The sequence below is a fragment of the Curcuma longa genome, chromosome 7, assembly GCF_044706935.1.
Source record: "Curcuma longa cultivar G26 ecotype Majalengka, Jawa Barat chromosome 7, ITB_CL_G26_1.1, whole genome shotgun sequence".
In the NCBI taxonomy this organism is placed as follows: Eukaryota; Viridiplantae; Streptophyta; class Magnoliopsida; order Zingiberales; family Zingiberaceae; genus Curcuma; species Curcuma longa.
Genome location: NC_133867.1, coordinates 5430119 through 5450750, shown reverse-complemented (window position 1 = coordinate 5450750; position 20632 = coordinate 5430119). Strand labels below are relative to the sequence as shown.

Genomic DNA, 20632 nt, shown 5'->3' with positions numbered 1-20632 from the left:
TCTACCTAATCCAGGGCACCAAGTTCCTTAACCCACAAGCCTTTAATTACATTTTTTTAAAAAAATAATTAAATCTTTAATAATTATAAAAACTGATAGTTTGCAATTGACACAGAATCCTCAACTCTCAGTGGACACTACTGTTGCCTACATCAGTCAATCCAAAGAATTTTGGAACTTTTTTCCTTTCAATTTTTTATCATTCCTTTCAACATAATTTCTTAGATTTCCTCAAACCAAATCTTATTTCAATCTTTAATTTTGGGATGCAACTGAGGAAGTTATATCTGAAACATAACACTATGCCTTTTTTCTTCTTCTTCTTTTCTTTTCTACCAGCTTTCTGAAGTGCTTTATTATCTGAATGGATTCTTCTATTCCATCAGATTAATTGCTTCCATTAGCACTTAATCAGAAACCATTATGCTGTTATCTCTTATACAAGTTTCCCCCAGGTTGTTGTTGTTGTTGTGAGTTTGCAATCAAAATAAGTATGATTGCAAACAGTAAAAGCTTCAAATTTGGATGGTCTGTTTTATTTATCAGTCTAACTTTAGGCTTCAATCAGTAATGGCTGAATCTTTAAAAAGGGCAATAATTGGCTTCAGGAGACAAAATAAAATGAAACTATTCATTGTTGATAGCCATGCATCATCTGATTGTGAAGGATACAGAAAACAAAAGATAAGATATAAAAATGAACAACAATGACACTGTGTGAGAAGAAATAAATGCATATCCTATTGTGTTGGTCAATGGCAATTAAAGGAATCTGCACCACTAAGCAAACAAAATGGCATCATGCTCCATTTGCTATCACCAATCTGTGAAAAGAAGGATATGCTTATTCTTTAAGATATAAATTGAGAATCCCATTTGAGAATCCAATCTTGATAATGTAGGATAGGCAATCCCTTTCACATGCACTGTCTTCAGAAATGTTTTTGCTAATTGCATGCCAAACCCCACTAATAATTAAGCAAAGTTATCATATTTTGGAGGCATCACAAGGAACTTTTTTGTTGGTACTAAGAGGATTTAGGGTGGAGATTGTTCTATCATCACTTGTAAAATCTTCCTTACAAGTCTTTTACAGCCTCCAATATGTTGTCATGGTATCTTTTAAGCTCTACTAAACTATGCTAAAAATATTAGTATGTTTAGCACTTGAATTAAAAAGGTGAGCATATCAGAAACATTGCATGACCACATTCATGCAATAATGCAGGCAGAGGTGATCATAAATCACATTACAAACTGATTGCTTTAATGATGTCAGTGATGAATCCCTTTCTTTTGGGGGAACAATAGCAATGGCTCAATGTGCTAATCTATTGAGCTGTTGTTGCTGCATGACGACCAAGTCCATGCGCAAGTCGATTGGGCCTGAACTTAGTTTATGTCATAAGAACATGCCCAATGCAACACATAAATCAACTTAGCCAATATCTAACCCCATCAACTTATTTTAGCATCTCCATACGAATACTCATATGAAGATTGATAGTAAGACTCTTTCTAGACCTAAAGTTTTATGGTATCTTCTTCATAATGATTTAACTAAGAGATGAGATTGGAATAGAGGCATTTGCATATCTACAATGCTAGAATCCACTTTAGAAAGGTAGATAAAAACTCCTTGTAATGCTTTTCTCCAGTCCTCGAGTTTGTTTAAAAAAAATATTATCTACAAACTACAAGTTTAACCTGATGTAAATCTATCATTTTGATTTGAAGTAAGAAAAAAACTGATATGCATTGCCTTTGCCTTTCTCCTCAAGTATTAAAAATTGAATGGCTGCTCCTTTGTTACCTCTGCTGTGGCCCCATTGATGTTTGACAAGGTCTGTGCCTTGTGATGATGCCCTGTACCACTGGCATTTTGCTCATCTGGTCCATACACAGAAGTGTACTGTGTAGGTCATGATGAACTTATGTTTCCTTGTAATTAGTGGTTTTCTCACCAGTGCCAAATTATGAGCTAGCAATGGTCCCTCCAAATATATATTATATATATGCATTTTGATTTTTAACTATCTTGCAGTCTTTTCTGCTACATGTAATTATGTCTCAGATGATGTGTGGTTTGTCCCCATATTCTTTGTTTTCTTTATCTTTGATACTTCCTTCCAGTTAATGCTGTGTTCATCTGTCAACCATGCTGTAGAAATGGATGCCAATAATTAAACAGCTTCAACCAGACAATGACAAAAGAAAGCGTGCATTGATGTGCTAACATGAAAATGACAAGTGAAACCAAAAACTTGGAATGAAGAACAGTGATGTGGTCGATGCATAAACTGAAGGCAAACTGATATCATCTGGTAAATTAAACATAGAATCCAAACACAAAATCTTTTCTGATATCCCAACAAGATCACTAAAGAGAAAAAGATAGGTAGATACCAGTGATATCTTCTACTATACACTGGAAGCCTACATTATCTCATGAAGGGCACTAAAACAGGAGGTTTGGTGTGTCAAAATCTTCTCATTCTGTTCTCCCTTGCTGTGTCACAAGACGATCTTAAATTATCGTAGTTAGGAGCTTTTTGCCATGGCCGGGCAGATTGCATACGAGCACTGCTGTTCCCATTACCGTATCCTGGCGATGATGCATAGTTTGGTTCCATAACCATGTCACTTTCCAGTATCCGAAGAACCTTTTGTATGATATTGGAGAAGTGTCAAAGTATCAGAAAAGAATACATGGCTATCCTGCTGTGTCGCAATAATTTTACTTAAATGAATTGAATACCTGTGACATGCGAGGTCTGGCTCGAGGATCATACCTAATGCAAAGTGATGCTGCCCGCAACATCGAATGGACTTCATGTTCACAATATTGCTTACCTAGGCGGGGATCGATAAGCTCATCCATTTCACAAACTGCTAGTAGCGGACGAGCCTGCTCAGAAAGTGATGCAAATTACTGATACTAGAACGAGATCATAGAGCCATCGGATTGGCTATAAATCAATCTATAGGCAAACCAATAAGTGACTGACTTAATGCACATGCACTTGGGTACTAACCCATTCAATGAGGCACTGCTGCCCCCTTGGTCGGTTAATATCGATTGCTTTGCGACCTGTCACAAGCTCCATCAGCACCACTCCAAAAGAATATACATCAGCTTTTTCTGTGATTTGCCCGGTCTGGGCATATTCTGGGGCTAAATACCTGCAACAAACACCAAATTATTCAAACTGTTGTGGATTAGAAGAGCAAGGGTATGTATAACAAGTCTTACCCAAAGGTACCCAGCACTCTTGTTTCCTCACCAAGATCGCCATTTGGCTGCCATCTTGCTAAACCAAAATCTCCAACCTTCAAGAATAATATATGAAAATGATCATGGACAACATTTCACCCTTTTGGATTGTTTTGCCAAAAGGACTTCTTCATGTTTAACTTGTGATATGTTATGTTTCCGAATAGTTATTTAATGGAGGTAACTTTTTCTTGATTTGAATGTGGACAAACAATATCATATTAAATCTAGGATATAGTTTTGGTTAGATCCATGACTTAAAGCAAGGAAGGTTGGGAGATCGAGTTCATGGTTCTTTTACCAGTGGTTCAAATTCATGAGTAATAAGAATGTTGTTTGGTCTCATGTCGCGGTGGACTATGCAACCAACTCTGCACTCTTCATGAAGGTATCTTAAACCACGAGCAGCTCCGACAGCAATCTTTTGCCTGGAAGTCCATTCAAGTGGTTCTCTATTACGACCTGAAAGAATCAGTACAATAGTGTAAGGTAGCTGCAACATTGATTGAATATAAGGCAATCAGTCATTTGCATTGTAAAGGACAATATACTTATGAACCTTTGTCCCCAACAACATATGCTCTACGTACAAACTAAGTTAACAAGGACAAAGTCACTAGTGATAACATTGGAGCACCCATCAGCAATTCTATACTGGTTCACTATCAAAGAATTTCTCAGTTTCCACTATATTCTTTCTATGTTTAAATAAAACAGAATTTCTGATTCTTCTACAAAAGCAAAACATGCAGTCCTATGATTACCTTGTCTAGGATGTTCAGCCAATTCTGTTTCAATCTATACAGGTCATTGTTAATAACACAAATCAAGGCCCCAGTGTACAAACAAAGGCTCACTTCGATTATGTTTGTTCGATCTACTTGCATACAAGATTTGTTGTTCAATTTAACTGGGATTTTTTTTCAAGGAAATGACTTGATGAGATGTAATTCTTCATTTCTATAGTTGTAACAGCAACTAAAATTAGAAACCATAACCTAGGCATTAATTGCAATGTGAAACTTTACCATAAAGATGAGAATCCAACGAGCCATTGCAGATGAATTCATAAACAAGCAGTCTTCTGCCATCTTCGACACAGAATCCAATCAGCATCACCACATTGCGATGCTGTGCGCAGCTAAGAACTTCCACCTCCGAGCAGAATTCTTGATCTCCCTGAGAGCTAGCTGGTTTGTGTTGCTTAACAGCAATTGCTTGACCATCAGGTAAAACCCCTCGGTGCACAGATCCGAACCCACCTTCTGCCAAGAAGTTTGCTTGTGAAAACCCATCAGTAGCAAGTTCCAGCTCAGAGTAACTGAACCACCTTGGCGGTTTTCCAAAAACTGGGGCCTTCTTCTGACATATTGAACACAGGGGTGGTGGCACTTGAACTGCATTAGTAGGCAATAGCATGGTATCTCTGACATTGCCACTGAAACTAAACTCCATTTTGTCAGAAAATGAGCCAATTGCAGATCCCCTACTATGTTTGGGGAATCTCTTCAACAATGTCTTATTGGAGGTTATATGGACATCTTTTTTGAACTTGAATGCTACTTCCTCAATATCTCTAGAAGACTGTTGTCTCACGCCAACGATCTCCTTCAACCATAGCTGAAAGTCTATCCTTGAAGGGCTCACAATCTCATTATCCGAACTGGAGCTTGAAACATCGAAATTTGGCATTTCTTTTCGTTTCATCTCCTCTTTCTCAAGACTACTAAAATTTTTGGGGAGAAGAAAAGGAGAAGTTCCAGGATCAGAGCTTGAAGCCGACGATGTTCCAGGTTCAGTAGTAGTAAACGATGTCGCCATTTCAGGGCTGCTAGTGGGTGTCACAACCAGACCTGAATTGACAGCATCTTTTGTATCTGTGGCAGTTTTCTCAGCTGACGCACTAGCAAGCATTTGCAAAGGCAATTGAGGCTGTTCCTTTGGAGATGTAAAAAGATTCAATCGGAGAAATATTGGTTGGGAATGCCTCACGGCCACAATGTTACATTGTAGTTCCTCCATGCATCGTTTCTCTTCATGGTTCAGTTGTCTGTGCAATACATATAAAAGAAGGCAATGAACACCAAAACAACAATTTATGTCTATATATTGATATAGATTTGATCCAATCCACAATTACCAATCAGCTAGGGAAAACACAATCAGTATTAACTAACACTTAGATCAACTACAAGTCAGAACATTACTTGTCCAATACGACCCACTTTGCCTGAATTTGCTTGGATTCGACAGCAACTGCACCACAAGGTGATCCAGAGACAATTTTTATCTTGATGTTTATCTACAAGAGAAAACAAACAAAACTGTAGTAAGAAAAGAGGCGAGAAGAATGAGGCAGCTGCAGCTTTAGCAAATTACCTTATTTGAATCATAAACATCATGAAGTTGAAGCATCATCTGAGAACAAGAATCAGTGATATCACATTTTTGCTCTGTCGTAGCTCCAGCTTGTGGCTTCCTGTGACTACTAGCACAATCCCCTGAAAATCTGGGAATCCCCCATAGTCTTCTGCCTGAAGAACGAAAAATGAATTTAAACTAACTCCAGGAAAATGCCTCAATTCCTATTTACAATAGAAACTCAGGGAAGTGGGAGTCTGGTAAAGGTATCTCTGTCTCAGAAATTTATAAAGAAAATTGAACTTTTCAAGACTCAAAGAAGCACCCAGATCAATGAGAAAATAGAATAAAAGTTTGTTAAAGGCATAGTCTTCTATGCCTAACTACATTGTTGATCTTCTCATCCCAAAGGCACCCAGCCTCAGCTTCTTGTAGATAAATGTGAAGCAATTTACTGGACAAAAAAGCTTCCTTTAGAAGAAAATTCTCGACAAGAACAACAATATTGCATATACTTGAACGGAACGAGAAGAAATAAAAGAAATTTAAGCTCTTTACAAATACTTCATTTATCTTCACATAGATCAGGCAGAAGTGGAGGGAAATTTGAGCCTCTAGATTTTAGTCCAAATAAGATAATGTAATTCCTTCCCTTTTTTTCCCTCTAAACTATTTTCTTTCTCCTCCTCTTCAAGTGAACATGAAACTAATCTTGATGATAACATCCATACCAATGGAATGAATGCCTTCTTCAGAGCTAATCTTAAGCAGAGCAGTAAGGAACCAACTACAAAGCAGCTCTCTAGGTTAGAGACAAAGATATAAGCACTTTACTTGATAAACCAGTAGGAACCAGAACTACCAGAGAAGATCAAACGTCGAGAGAAGAATGTTACCAGAATTGTGTGGTGAAACCACAACGATGAGCGTGATGCAGTCACCAGGCTGAACAACATGCTTCAGAGCCCACACTAGTGCTGTCTTTTGGATTTCTTTCGACGCCTTGACGCCGACGACTATGTTTGTGGGATCATCAAGGGCCTCATCGGTCTTCCCACGCTTCGGCTGCTGGCTGGTGCTCATCTCCGCCTGAAGGAATTAGAAAGGCCTTCACAACCAAACCATGGCTTTCAAACCCAGCTCAAACTATAGAAGAAGACAGGCGAAGGACAAGAAGGCAGGCAAGTGGTTCCCATATCCAATATTACAAGCATTTGAACCACCCTTCCCTTTCATCATAGATTAAAAACATCCACAAGCAAACAAACAACGGCAGACGTTAATAACCTCCCAAGATAAACGTAATCACTGTGTCCGTAATGTGCTAGATAAAGACAACGTTTTAGCCCTTTTTATATCCATCGCTCTGTGCATTATCTTTTACCTCAGCGGCACCAGACTACCAGGATCCCCTTTTTAACATCTTTTGGCCTCCAGTTCTGCTCTGCCGTGACTTTTTGCTCAAAGATGGGACCTTTTCTAGGACAGGGAGAGGAGTTTGCAAAACCACTGCTGGCTGTCGACGCGCACGCTTAGCTAGAGAGGGAAACCACTGTGCGCAAGTGAGTGCTGTTACCTCGCACAGTAGCAGGCTCCCCGAGCTTTCAAATCATCAGATAGACAAACTCGACGAGCTTCTTCGAGCCTTCAAATCACACGTCCGTCCAGACGATTCATGTGAGCGATGGTATGCAGGAAACTAAAGAAACAAATAAAAATTGCTTCGAACTGTTCTTTCCACTCATCGAGAGCTTTAAAGATCCAACATTGAACTCCATTAACGCAATGCAAGAATCAGATTCGAACACGACATTCCCTTTCCTCTCCGCCAAAGGCTCAGGAGCAGTATAGAACAGGCACAAAACACCCAAATCCAAGCAAGTGAGACGCAAATCCGAGAAGAATGAGGAAAAGGCGCGAACTTTGAATCCTCAATCCGAGACGCCGCCCCCGAATCAAGAGAAATATCTCGTAAAAAGATCACGCAATAAAGCTCCCTCCCAAATCGTCTCCCGCCGACGTTTCCTTTTCCTCCGCGTTCGTCTACCAGACCACCGTCCGACAGTTTCAACAAACCACCCCTCTCTTTCCTATTTAATTACCATAGTCCCCTTCCCTCCTCGTGGACCCGACGGGCGCTGGCACGTTGAGGATCTGGATCCGACGGCGCCGCAGCGGCGTCACGTATCGGGAACCGACATCGGCGGGACCGACACGTTACCACCGAGCGCGCAAAACGATGCCGATACTGCGGCAGAGAACCATTATAACACTTCGCTGTTTTCAAACGACACAATCCCCAGCTAACGTGAAAGACGAAGCTGCAATATTCATGAACAAACAAACTCCTTCAGCATTGAGTTGCAGCGAAGGATGCATGAGAAGGGTGGAAGAAAGGCACAGCTGCCTCGGCATCCACTGCACTGCACTGCACTGAGGCGCCATCAATGCAATAAATCATTCATGCATGATTGAGTTCGAGGGGACAACTTTGATTGGGCGAGACTGTTGGCCCAATTCAGTGGTCAGCTGTGGGTTTTAAGAGCGGGCCAGAAGTTCGCCATGGAAGGGCATCGAGCATTGAATTCCATCAGTTACTGAGGAGCAATGAATGCTTTCTGCCATGGCCGGTCGCAACTGCTCGTCGTACTTGCAATAATGCAGTTGCTTATATATAAGTTTAATTGGGCTATCAAAAGCCCAAGTAGCAAACTCTTGGGCCGGCCCAATTAGCAAACGGTGAAACCGAGTGAGATTAAGGGGGCGTTCGCCCAATCTTCTTTCCGATTCTCCGTCTCTTCCAGGAATTTCACCGCGCTTCCGATCGATCGTCGGTTTTCTTGTCGGTTCGAAAGATCCGAAGGTACTTCTCTCCCAGATCCTTTCGGCAATTTGAATCCATTTGAATTTTTTGGTCATCGCCGAGAGTTCGATTGGTTGAAGATTTGGGTTTCCGGGGATCGGGGGCTGCCTATTGTTTCTGATCCGGTGGGATTTGATCGGTGGTGGAGACGTCATGGATTGTTTTTCCCGCAGGTGATGGCGTCGAGGCTCCACCAACTTCGGTCGAAGGCTGGGCAGGCTTCGGAGTTCATCGCCAAGCACGGGGGCGGTTACTACAAGGAGCTGCTGGAGAAGAACAAGCAGCACATCGTTCAGCCACCCACGATCGAGGCATGTCAGGATCTGTCGAAGAAGCTGTTCTATACTCGGCTTGCAAGGTTAGATAGAAGTCTTACTTTTGGTTCTATATTGTGTATTTCACTACATTTTGAGGGCGTATTAGTTAAACTTGGTCCTTGACCTGTGAGATTGCATGCTAATATGAGAGTTCTTGAGAGATTGAGTTTGAACATGCACTCAAGTGAAAATTTAAGTTTCCATCCAGGAATAAATATTTCAAAATGTTTACTTTATGTAAGAGGTAAGCATTTCCTTGAAACTATGGGTGGTAAAAAAATTGTGTGAAAAGATGGGAAAACTCTTGAGAGGTTGATTTGAATTGCTCATCTATATGTGAGAACTAGGGAAAGAACTGGGAGAAATGGAGAGAACTAGAGATATTCTTATTCCAAATGGGAACTTCTTTCTCTCTCTCTGTCTTTTGGTTTTGTACAAAATTGGTTCAAGAAATTGGTGCTCCATCCATGAATGCTGATCTCAGTGTGCAGGGAAATTATTCTCATGATATGTAATTTCCATAAATGTTTTTTCTAGTATGAATATTTTGTATGTTTGCTGATTGCTCTAGGATCTGAAGCATCTCTTATTTCTTTCTTTTTGCTATCAAATTTGTAGATTCTATTAAAATAGCAAACAAGTGATGGGTAACTTGTACAACCATTATTTTGACCAAAAAAAAAGGGTAAATTTTTGTTTCAAATTAAAATTCAGGCTTATTTTGCTTTAATAATAGTTTAATTCAAGATGTTTTACTTTTATCTGGATTTTTAATGGATATAAAATCTTCAATAGACTTGTTTCTTAGGAGCATGATCTAAAATATGCCTGTTGTTGATCCATGTATCATACCTGATAGAATGATTTTTGTCCAAAATCAAATTTGAAACCTTGACGTGAGGAAGAGGGCACTGCTCCAATAGCAGATCCTCTGGTTAGTTGGAACTCACACACTTCATATACCCTCTCAACTCATGTTTGACACTTGACACTAGTATCAGTACTCCTAGTCGAACAACGATATCCATGTGAAAATTTTCAAGAAAATGATTTTGATCACCTCCATACCTATGTTGAATATTGGTCCCTGGGTTTAAGTCAAAACTATCTAGATACCTTATGAAAAGGACCAAACAGGTGGATTTGTTTTCTCTAGAGGATCACTGTTAATCTATAATTGAACTAAACAAAAGGGGTTTGGATACTCCTTTGTCACCATGACTGCTGTTAATCCTTAGATGCTGATGTATTCTTTATTGGAGTGTGCCCGATGTTTTTGTCTAGTCTGTCACCTGATGTTTCACATTTTCACCATCTTCTCATGTCTTAATTCTTGTAGACCAATGAGGTGCAATAGGGATTTTAAAGGTTGCTTGTTTTTGCAAAACGTGATTCCTATGCAGGGCCTCTCCATAAAAATTCCTATGGAATACAATCGTCCTACCGAGCCCAAAACATTCACTGCCCTCTATATCTTTAATTAAACGACCAACGGCTGAAGAGGCACTCTCCATAGGGATTCCTATGCAGGGCCCTTCTTTCAAAATCACATTACATCTTAAGTCTAGGGGAGGGCCCTATATAGAAATTGTATTTGATTTTGCAAACAAGTAGTTACATTTCTTTAGATGCTTCCCTCCTTAAGGGCTCGTAGGCTATGCTTTTGAACTCTTGCATAACCATGTCTTGCAGGGCTTTGTCTCAAAAGCATCTAATTATAACTCCATAAACTGCAGTCATAAAAATAATGATGCCTTTCTTTCTACAGTATTCCCGGTCGTTGTGAATCCTTTTGGAAAGAGCTTGATGGGGTGAAGCACATATGGCAAAACAGGAAGGAGCTCAAGGTCGAAGATGCTGGCATTGCTGCTCTGTTTGGGCTGGAGTTATATGCATGGTTCTGTGTCGGCGAGATTGTTGGAAGAGGATGGACTTTCACTGGCTACTATGTCTAAGGAGTCGGCATCCATCTGAATTCCTTTAGTTTCCATGCTTCCCGGTTTGATCAATCTTCTCACCTTTCTCTACTTGCAAAATTTTGTTCACCATAGAATTTTTAAGCTGGCAATCAGCTAGACAAGCATAGTTTGCTTGCATCAAATAATCAGTTGACATGCTCTGGTCAATCAGTGATTTAACTTTTTGCTCGAACGTTATGTGCTTCAAATCTCACTGAATAATCTGAGAAACAACAAAGTCATCTATGAAACATTAGATAAAGAGACATCAGTGATACCCTATACATGTACTTAGAAGTTAAACAAGTTGATAAATGCAACTAAAAATGACTATCATATTCATTATAAGATTGGAGAGTGATAAAACAGGCACAACAGCAAGTTAATCAACTAAAGCATGGAGAATGCAGACTTCCAGTGCAACTCTTTTGCTGCTTTGCTAGTAGATGCAAAAACAACTTCTCTTGCTATGACTTCATTAAGACAACAATGTGGAGTTTCCATCAAAATAGAAAAAAAACTGAATAGATCATTGACATTGTGGTGGCTTGCAGTTTCTATGGAACTTTTCTTAGATTTCATGTTTGTCCTTGGTAACTTTTCTTAGATTTCATTAATATGTGGTTGCATTAAGAATACTAGTGTTAAAACTAAATGACTATGTCTGCCCGTATTGAAAGATGGTGTATATGAATTACTTGTGCAAATAATGATACTTGTTTGGGTTGCACAAATGGTCAGTAGGATTGCTAGAGAGGGAGATGATATCAGTTCTTGGCGCGGAGGAAGAACAGATGTATGGAATCTCTCCCTGTCGCGCCTCAATGCCCACTAGCTTTCTCCTTCAACAAGTGCAAAAATCATGATTCCTTATGGCTGAGAATCTAAGTGCCATTGTCTTCTCTTCCTCAAAGTTCATTTCATGGACAAAGTTTGGCCCGAAGACCAGGATAAAGAGGGCAGCATAAATTTGATGTAAATGCAGCATAAATTCCAATGTTTTGTTCAATCTAGAACTTCTAAATTTGACGGCCAAAAATTAGGGGTTCAAATTTATAGAATAACAATAGTCACTCAAGTAAGAGGAATAATTTAAATGTCAATCCACATCTCTTTCATTTCACTAGCAGAGCCTAACTTTTAGAGAAATCTGATTCTTTTATTTCCTTTTGATTATTCCTTCCTCTACTGCTTCCCTACCCTCTATTATAAAATCTATCTTTATCTCAGTTGAATTTCAAACCGTAATATTTTATCAATTTATCGAGTATTTTACTGCTGCAAAGAAGAGGTGCTCACAGAGAACAGGTCAAAATTTAGTCACAACAGTTCCATAGTTTTCCATGTCCAAAGTAGTCACTATCAAACACCTCAAGAACTCAATTGAGCTTTTTCTTCTAACATTTCTTTTTGATATTATAATTCCAATGGCCAGCTGCACTTCCACTATAGCTTTATTTATTTGTAAAGGTCCTTTGTTGTCATTTTGTTAAAATAATTTTTAAGAATAAAGACCCCTCATTTTCTTAAAAAAATATCAGAAAATTTCCCCTCATTTTTTAAAAAAAATATCAGACGTCTAAATCAGTCATCTTTGATTTGAGGTAGCATTTGTATACGCTCAATCATAACATAAAATTAACTACGTTGCCGTCTTACAAATTTATTTTGATGATGGATAATAAAGTTAATAAATTCTTAAAGAATATATTTTAAATTTAAAAATACTTTAAAATGTATTAAAATTTTATTTTTCTCAAAAATACATCTGTTTTTCGTTTTATCTCTCGCACGCTTACTCACTCCTCTCTTTTTACATGTTTAATATCTAATTATAAAAAAATAAAAAAAATAAAATTGATAAATTAATAAAAATAATAATAAATTACTTTTGTACGGGTCTTCAGACACCACAACTTAAATACTAACTTATGGTGTTAATTTTCAACATCATAGTATTTTAAAAGTTTCAAATCATTTTGAATGATGGTCTCAAAACAATAAACAAGAACTTGTTTGGACTCAAGTTTACCTAATAAACTCATAGTAGTTGAAATGAGTCTGATTGGAACTTTCTAGGTCCATAATGGATTTTGTCCAGAATTAATTAATGGACCTAGGAGTTTTAAATTTTTAAAAATTTATCATAAAATGGAATAGAGTAATACAGTGAATGTATTTATGGTGTTCATGATTGATTCTAACATTCCTACGATAAATTATGAATAAAAATTAATTTTAAAAAGATAAAATTTCTTTTGAACCTCCGAAAAAGTCTTAAACGATATTTTTATTTAGAGTCAAAACATGGTTCGTTACAGGTGGTTTCACCTTCGTAACAAATGTAAATCTTTGAACGAGCTTCGATTTGGCACGTAAAACGTCCCATTTTGTTATCCAAGTCAAAGTTATAGTCTTCAGAAGTAGACATTTAACACATGCACATAATTTATTGTAGAAATGTCAGAACCAGATATGGATACTATATATACCTCCTACACACTCGCATCTTCCATCTCATAACAAAATTTTAGAAATTCAAATATCTTAGGTCCATCAATGTGTTTCAATCAAAACTCATTAATTAACCTAAAAAGCTCTGAATGGATTAATTCCAACTCCTGTAGGTTTTATAGTGCCCGAAAATTCAAGAGTACCCTTTGTTATCATCGTAAAGGATTTTCAATATTGCTCAAAATGTTTAAAAAGTTTCAAACTTTGTGTAATTGACATAGGTCTATAACTCTGTGTAGGAGATTCAAGATCAAGATTTCTCACCATATTTACTTTTTACACACTCTACACTTCCATCTCATTATAAAATTTTAGAAATCCAAATCGTTTAGGTCCATCAATGAGTTTTGATCAAAACTCATTGATAGATTTAGAGAGCTCTGATCGGATTCATTCCAACTCCTGTGAGTTTATTAAGTGAACCTGAATTTAAATAAACCTCTTTTACTATTTTAAGGCTCTCCCAATAGTACTCAAAATAATTTAAAACTTTCACAATAATATGGTGTTATTTTCAAAGATCAGCACCACAATGGCGTTGATCTTCGAAAACTAACACCACAATGTGTGATCAGAATCAACACTGTTGTGTTGGTTTATGAAGACTAACATCACAGTTTGTGTTAGTTAACATACGATCATAACTTCACCTTAGTATATTAAGACCAAGATTGGACACCATATATACCTTCTACACACTTACCTCTTTTATCTCATTGTAAAATTTTAGAAATCCAAATCATCTAGGTCCATCGATAAGTTTCGGTCAAAATCCATTGATAGAGTTAGATAACTCTGATCAAGTTCATTCCAACACCTATAGGTTTCTATAATGCCTTGGAGTCCAAAGATGTCCTCCATTATCATCATAAATAATTCTTAGCATTGTTCAAAATGTTTAGAAAGTTTTAGATTTTGTGCTAATTGGCACGGATCTATAACTTTATGTAGGAGATTCATGACTAAGATTTCTCACCATATCTACTTTCTACACCCTCCATTCTTTCATCTAATTGTAAAAAATCAAAATTTCATGTCGTCTAGGTTCATTAATGGATTTTGGTCAAAATTCATTAATGGACCTATAGAGTTCCAATCGGACTCATTCTAACTTCTATAGATTTATTAGGTGAATTTAAGTCCAAATAAACCCTCATTTGCTATTTTAAGATTCTCTCAATAATATTCAAAACGATTTGAAACTTTCAAAACACTATGATATTGATCTTCGAAAATCAATATCACAGTTATGTTGGTATTTAAGCTGTAGTATTAGTTTCTGAAGACCCGCACCAAAGTAATTTTATTTTATATTATTATTATTATTAATAAAAACAATTTTATTAATTTTATTTTTTATTCTTTATAATTAGATATTATTAAAATTTAAAATTAAAATTAAAATAAATAAATTTAGAGGATTATCTATGCCAATTAAAATTTAATTTAAAAGGAAAGAGAAAAAAGGAATATTGTTACGTATAAAGGAGAGAAGAAAGATAAGATATTAAATATTACATTCAAATGAGAAAGAAAAGAGAAAGTAAAAAAATTATGACTATCCGAACGACTATTTGATCGATTAATCTGACGTCATTTATGACTATTGCTGAGAGCCAACTATTAAGGAGGAATCGACCTATAGGAAGATAGTAGATCACGGGCATATTTCGACCATAAGAGATAGATCTTTCTACGTTTTGAATATAAATTGCATAGTAAAGGAGTGAAATTACATAGCAACTTATGATTGCCTGATCAACTATCTAATCGATTAATCCAACGCTATTTCCGACTGTTGTTGAGGGTCGACTATTAAGAAGGGATCGACCTATAGGAAGATAATAGACCATAGATATATGTATTTCAACCATAAGGAACAGATCTTTCTATGTTTTGAATATAAATTAGTACGTAATTTATGATTATTTAACCAACTAATCTGACGCCATTCATGACTATTGCTGACTGCTGAAGGATGAAGGGATCGACCACTAGGGAGTGGAAGATTATAGATCATAGGCATATTTTCACCATAAGAGGTAGATTTTTCATAATTTTGAATATAAATTGCATAGAAAAGTTAAATTGATACGTACAAGTTAAATTATATAGTAATTATAGATTATTTGATCGACTATCTGATCGATTAATTCGATGTTATTTACGACTATTATTGAATATCGACTATTAAGGAGGGATCGATCTATAGAGAGATAGTAGATCGATTGTAAGGATAAAATGGGAATCAGATACGCTTTTAGGGGAAAATAAAATTTAGATGCATCTTTTAGAAAAATGCCCATTGAGAATTTATTGTAAAAATTTTTTATACAATCGAACGGATTATTTCAAAAATTAATTAATTTGAAATATTAAAAATATAATATAAAAAAATAGAGAGAGAAATTTTATATATCTTTTTAAATGACATATGACGAGTGACGTCTTCTGTCTCTTCCTTTGTCTAGAGAGGAATCGTGCTGACTGCGGAGCCGATGACTTTGAACGTTGACCCTGGTCTTCGCGTGCCCTGTTGATCCACGCCGTTATCTAATTCACACGTGAACCGTCAATTTCCCTTAATCTCTATTAAATAAAATAAAAACTTAAATCTAAAATATCAATTCTTATACAAATATATTACAAAAAAGGTCAAATTTTTATACCATTTTCGACACAATTTAACGCTCAGGGCAAAGATTCGGATTGGCTTCGCCCAAATTAAAAATGGTAAAGGACTAAAAATAAAACACACACACACAGATGCTCGGAGTGCAATGATCATGATTCCACAAACATAGCCTTGTTAGTGGATCGAGCATAAATACCTTGTCGCGAGTGTGTCCCTTGAGGAATCGATGCCCAAACACATCAAATCGATGAATTTATGCTGCCAATCGATCGGAGAAACTGGAGCTCAGATTTTAAATAAGACGAGAAGACAGAGCTGCCGATCAGAGATCAGAGAATCGAGATGGATTTGCCGAAGGAGAACGAGCTCCACATGGCCCAAAAGCACAGAGAAAGGGAGATGATGACCATCGAGAGCCTGGTGATCGTCATCGCCCTGCTGCTGCTGGTGGCCTACATACTGAACCTGTACCGGTGGAGCTACCGGAGTAGCTTCCTCAAGTACGCCCTCCACACCTTCGACGCCATCTCCGGCTCCATGGTCACCTACACCATCGGCTCGATGCAGCAGATGACCTTCGCGCAGAAGGATTTCAACTGGCTCTGGGTGGTGCTCCTCCTCGTCCTCAGTGACAGCGTTTGCCATGCCGATTTCGAGCAGAACAAGGTGACCAGGTTGAAGTACGAGCTCCTCAAGATCATGGACTCCGTCTACACCGGCATTCTCTACACCACCAGCGACCGCCAGATTCTGCCGGCCATTTGGACGATACTGCTGTTGCACGTGGTGAAGCTCCTGTTCAGGATGTGGGTGTTTCAGCTGGCCGATCAGTCTTACCGGCACGGCCAGAACTCGCGACTGGTCGCTGACTACATGAGCTACGAGCACGAACTGAGCAGCTCTGAGAAGCCAGACCCGATCACCATGAGAGGCTACAAGTACTTGGTCTACGGCGAGGCCAAACCGGAGAACAAGCTGCAGCCTGCACCGCCCGACTACCGGATCGAGCTACGGGTAGCTAATGAGAAGCAGCTGATCACCCTGGAGAAGGTTTGGCAGTGCCGGGGAAGCCTGCTCACGACCGGCGATCCAGACAGCAAGCTCAAAGATATGTGTCTCTCCTTTGTGCTCTTCAAGTTGATCCGGCGAAAGTTTGACGACCTGCACCCGCTGCCGGAGCCCGATCATGAAAAGGCCCATCGGTTGGTTCTCGACGGGCTGCTCTCCGACAAGGACTACAGCAGAGTGTTCCGGGTGATCGAGGTAGAACTGGCATTCTTGAATGATTACTTCCACACTTTGTTCCCTGTGATCTTGGTCACCAGATTCATACTTTTCATCAGCCTTATCGTGTTCGTCACCTTTGGCACATGTTGTTGGCTTCTTGCGTCGATAACTAGAGACATGAATAACAGGAACTGTGTTTACCATATCATTACCATTTACCTTTTTGCGATAGTCATAGTGAAGGAGGTTTTCAGGAATAGTAGCTTGCTATTCTCCGACTGGGCCAAGTTATTGCTGCTGTGCAAGTATGTGCAGTACCCTTCATGGCAGAGGAGCCCTGCAACAGAGAAGGTGGTGAGGTTTTTGTGCAGTCGGAAACTCGTGAAGCATTGGCATAACAAGATTGGCCAGTACCACATTCTCAAATCATTTAACTATGAGCCGAAGACGATGGACTTCCTGGATTGTATGAGACTGAGTCTGAAGGACGAGAAACTGAGTGGAGCAAAAGAGGGCCACAAAATCACATTGCCTGAGGAAGCCAAGATGGCCATCTTTGTGTCCCTCCAAGCTCAAAGAGACAAGATCAGGAACGGTGAGCTGTTGAGCAATGGTGTGCTTGCGTTGCAGCGTAATCAGGTGGAGAAGCTGCTGTCATGGTCGTGCAAGCTCAAAACAGATGCGCACACCATCTTGGTATGGCACATAGCTACTGCTCTTTGTGAACTGGAGTTGTTAAGGCGTTACAATGTCGATGCGGCTTCTAGTAGAATGCGTGAATACCTTATTTGTATGAGAAAGTGGATGGGCACTTCACCGAGCAGATCCGTGCAGAAGGATGACAGGAAGAACCTTGATGAAGATCTGCAGTCAAATTATGTTGTTGCTTCAAGCATGTCACAATACTGTGCATACTTGCTTGTCTTCAGCCCTCAGCTGCTGCGTGAGCATCGTTTAGTTGTGAGGTTCATATTCGAGAAAACAATCAAACAGGCTCAGGAAACCTTTGAGAGTTGCTGTAATTCTGAGCAGGCGATGTATGACAGGATGATGGACTTGGCCAAGGATGTCGTGGAGAAGGAAGACCAAGAGGAAGTCACAGACACCTTGAAGCTGGGCGCGAAGCTTGGTTGGACATTGATGACAATGATAGAGGATGAAGCAACTCGTTGGAAGGTGTTGGCTGAATTCTGGGCTGAGATGATTATATACTTGGCTCCTTGCGAAAATAAAAATGGGCATGCCTCACTTTTGGACAGTGGTGGTGAGTTCTTGACACACATTTGGGCTTTGCTCCATCATGCAGGCATCCACGAAGTATCGGGATATTACTCCCGTGTTCATGAGAAGGAACAAACATTTTTTTCCTCTGATATACAGGGTCTGAAGATTCATCAATCTGACAGAGGCACTGAGGAACTCCATGGTGTTTATAGTTCTCATCATAATAGCGCTGACAATGTTTAACAAATCCAACCAATGCTACTTTATGCAATCCTATACTTTACCAATGATAATAAAAGAATCGCAACTACTTGATCCTTTGGTTGTTTGTTCTACTATTGTAAAAGCATGTTGGTAAAAGAAAAGGTGCCTTTTTGCCGTAATCCAAACTAGTCAAAAAAGTAACAGTTTCTCTGCAGTAGAGGTGTAGTGAACCAGGAATGAAAATAATTTGAAAAGTCACAAAATAGAGGATTAACACATTGCATTCCAGTTTTCTTATCCTAAATATATATCAAAGCATACATATATATACAAATGAGGGGTATCTCTAGAAAATGTATTAGATCATAGAAAAACAAAAGAACTTCATCCAAAAGGTTAAGATTCACAAACTTGCTTGAGCAAAAGAGTAAACCACCTAAACAGAATATTGCATATTACAACTCATTAACTTGTAATCTTTAATAGAGTTCTGAACATTTGCCCCATTTTGATGATCACAATCTTGAATTTTCTGCCTGATTAAGATTTCTTCTTTACACAGAGGAAAATGATGTCAAACCACAATATGCTTAGACCTTGTGTGGAATATAAGATTCATGGTGATTGTAGTTGCAGTCATATGATCACAATAAATGATGGTTGATTGAACTTGTGTTTCATGAGTTCGTGAGTGTTCTTCTCAAGCAAATAACTTTGCTTGCTAGTTTAGGATGCTTAAAATATTCTACTACTCCAGAAGACATGCAATTGTCCTTTTCTTGTTTGAGCAACAAATCATCACCATTGAGCTAGAGACAGAACACGTATATCATTGATCAACTAAACTCAATTGTTATAAACTAACCGACAAGATTGTTTCCACTTAGCATATTTATTGCCTAATGATTTTCCTCTGATGTATCTTATGATAGAAATTGTTACGTGTTGGATTTTTCTTCTCCCCTTTTTCCTTTTTTTTCTTATATCCTCCCTCCTTCCTTGGTTTTCTCCGCCGTTTGTGCTCGCCCTTGCCATGAGCACATTCACACGTCGTTCGCTGATTATCCTCTCTTCTCTATTTCTTCCCTTTCTCCACAACCACAGCAGCCACAACAGCCGCAGCAACCTCCCTCTTCTCCTTCTTCAGGTTCGAGTGGAGCATGGTGATTTGCCGACACTTGACGTTTTTTACTGCAGCTAAAAGTGAGTAAATTCTACCTTTGACTCGTTACGTTTCCTTATGCATGAATAACTAGATAAATGGATTATATATGCTTATATAAATGTTTTCAAAAAGAGTTAAAATGATGTTTAAATAGTGAAATGAGGATTTAAAATAATTAAACCAATGAAGGGTAAATAATTGATATTATTTACTGTTCATATGTGGGTTCATATGGGAATTAAAATCAAAAAGATTGTTTTAAAAATTAAAATGAATATTCTGATTTATTCTACGTTGATAGCAATCTTTACATGACCTTCTATGCTAGTTGATAATTGATACTTGTAGCATTTTATCCCTATGATGATAAATTAACAGACGTCATATGAAAATGTTAACTTGGATTGATCATTCAATATGGAAAAGCGAATAATTATGACAAATGGATAAAATGGAATCCTAAAAATGAAAACTTTAAGCCTAATTTTATACTAGAGTACTGGGCCGCCCACATATTGTTGTAGTAGCGTGGACGTCTACGGTCCAAAGTACTTGATCGCCCATATGTTGTTATGGTAGCGCAGTCGTCCACGGCCAGTGTTTATTAGGTCTTCCACCGGTGAGGGTTTTTTCACTCTTACGTCAGATGACATAAGCGACATTACACTCTAAGGATATTGGCTCTAGTGGTTCACTTTTTACTTGATGTATCTGATTTAGACCATTAATGGTACTTATACATGTTGATACACATGTTTTATGACATTTATCTATGTTGATATTATATTATGGACGACCTATATACTTGATGATTAAATAGTAACATTGGAGAATTTATCTTAAGTGATTATAACATATTAAGATAAATTCTAATTCCAACATACAAATAC

General features: G+C 38.2%; 3 protein-coding genes across 3 annotated transcripts; 2 read left to right on the top strand and 1 right to left on the bottom strand.

The window, feature by feature from the left end:
• Nucleotides 1-2277: 2277 nt before the first annotated feature.
• On the bottom strand, nt 2278-6761 carry LOC141831613 (inactive protein kinase SELMODRAFT_444075-like). Its single transcript, XM_074719005.1, has 9 exons — nt 6532-6761; nt 5654-5808; nt 5482-5576; nt 4303-5324; nt 3576-3736; nt 3254-3330; nt 3036-3183; nt 2759-2908; nt 2278-2663 (listed from the first exon to the last, which is right to left on the bottom strand). Exons 1-9 carry the CDS (start codon nt 6716-6718, stop codon nt 2481-2483), a joined length of 2178 nt encoding a protein of 725 aa, XP_074575106.1. The 5' UTR covers nt 6719-6761; the 3' UTR covers nt 2278-2480.
• A 1668-nt stretch (nt 6762-8429) lies between these two features.
• LOC141832082 (uncharacterized) lies at nt 8430-10966 on the top strand. The gene is made up of 3 exons (XM_074719562.1): nt 8430-8498; nt 8672-8856; nt 10584-10966. The coding sequence occupies exons 2-3, from the start codon at nt 8675-8677 to the stop codon at nt 10768-10770; spliced, it is 369 nt and encodes a 122-aa protein (XP_074575663.1). The 5' UTR covers nt 8430-8498; nt 8672-8674; the 3' UTR covers nt 10771-10966.
• A 5053-nt stretch (nt 10967-16019) lies between these two features.
• LOC141832669 (uncharacterized) lies at nt 16020-18771 on the top strand. Its single transcript, XM_074720128.1, has one exon. It carries the CDS (start codon nt 16265-16267, stop codon nt 18614-18616), a length of 2352 nt encoding a protein of 783 aa, XP_074576229.1. The 5' UTR covers nt 16020-16264; the 3' UTR covers nt 18617-18771.
• Nucleotides 18772-20632: the final 1861 nt, after the last annotated feature.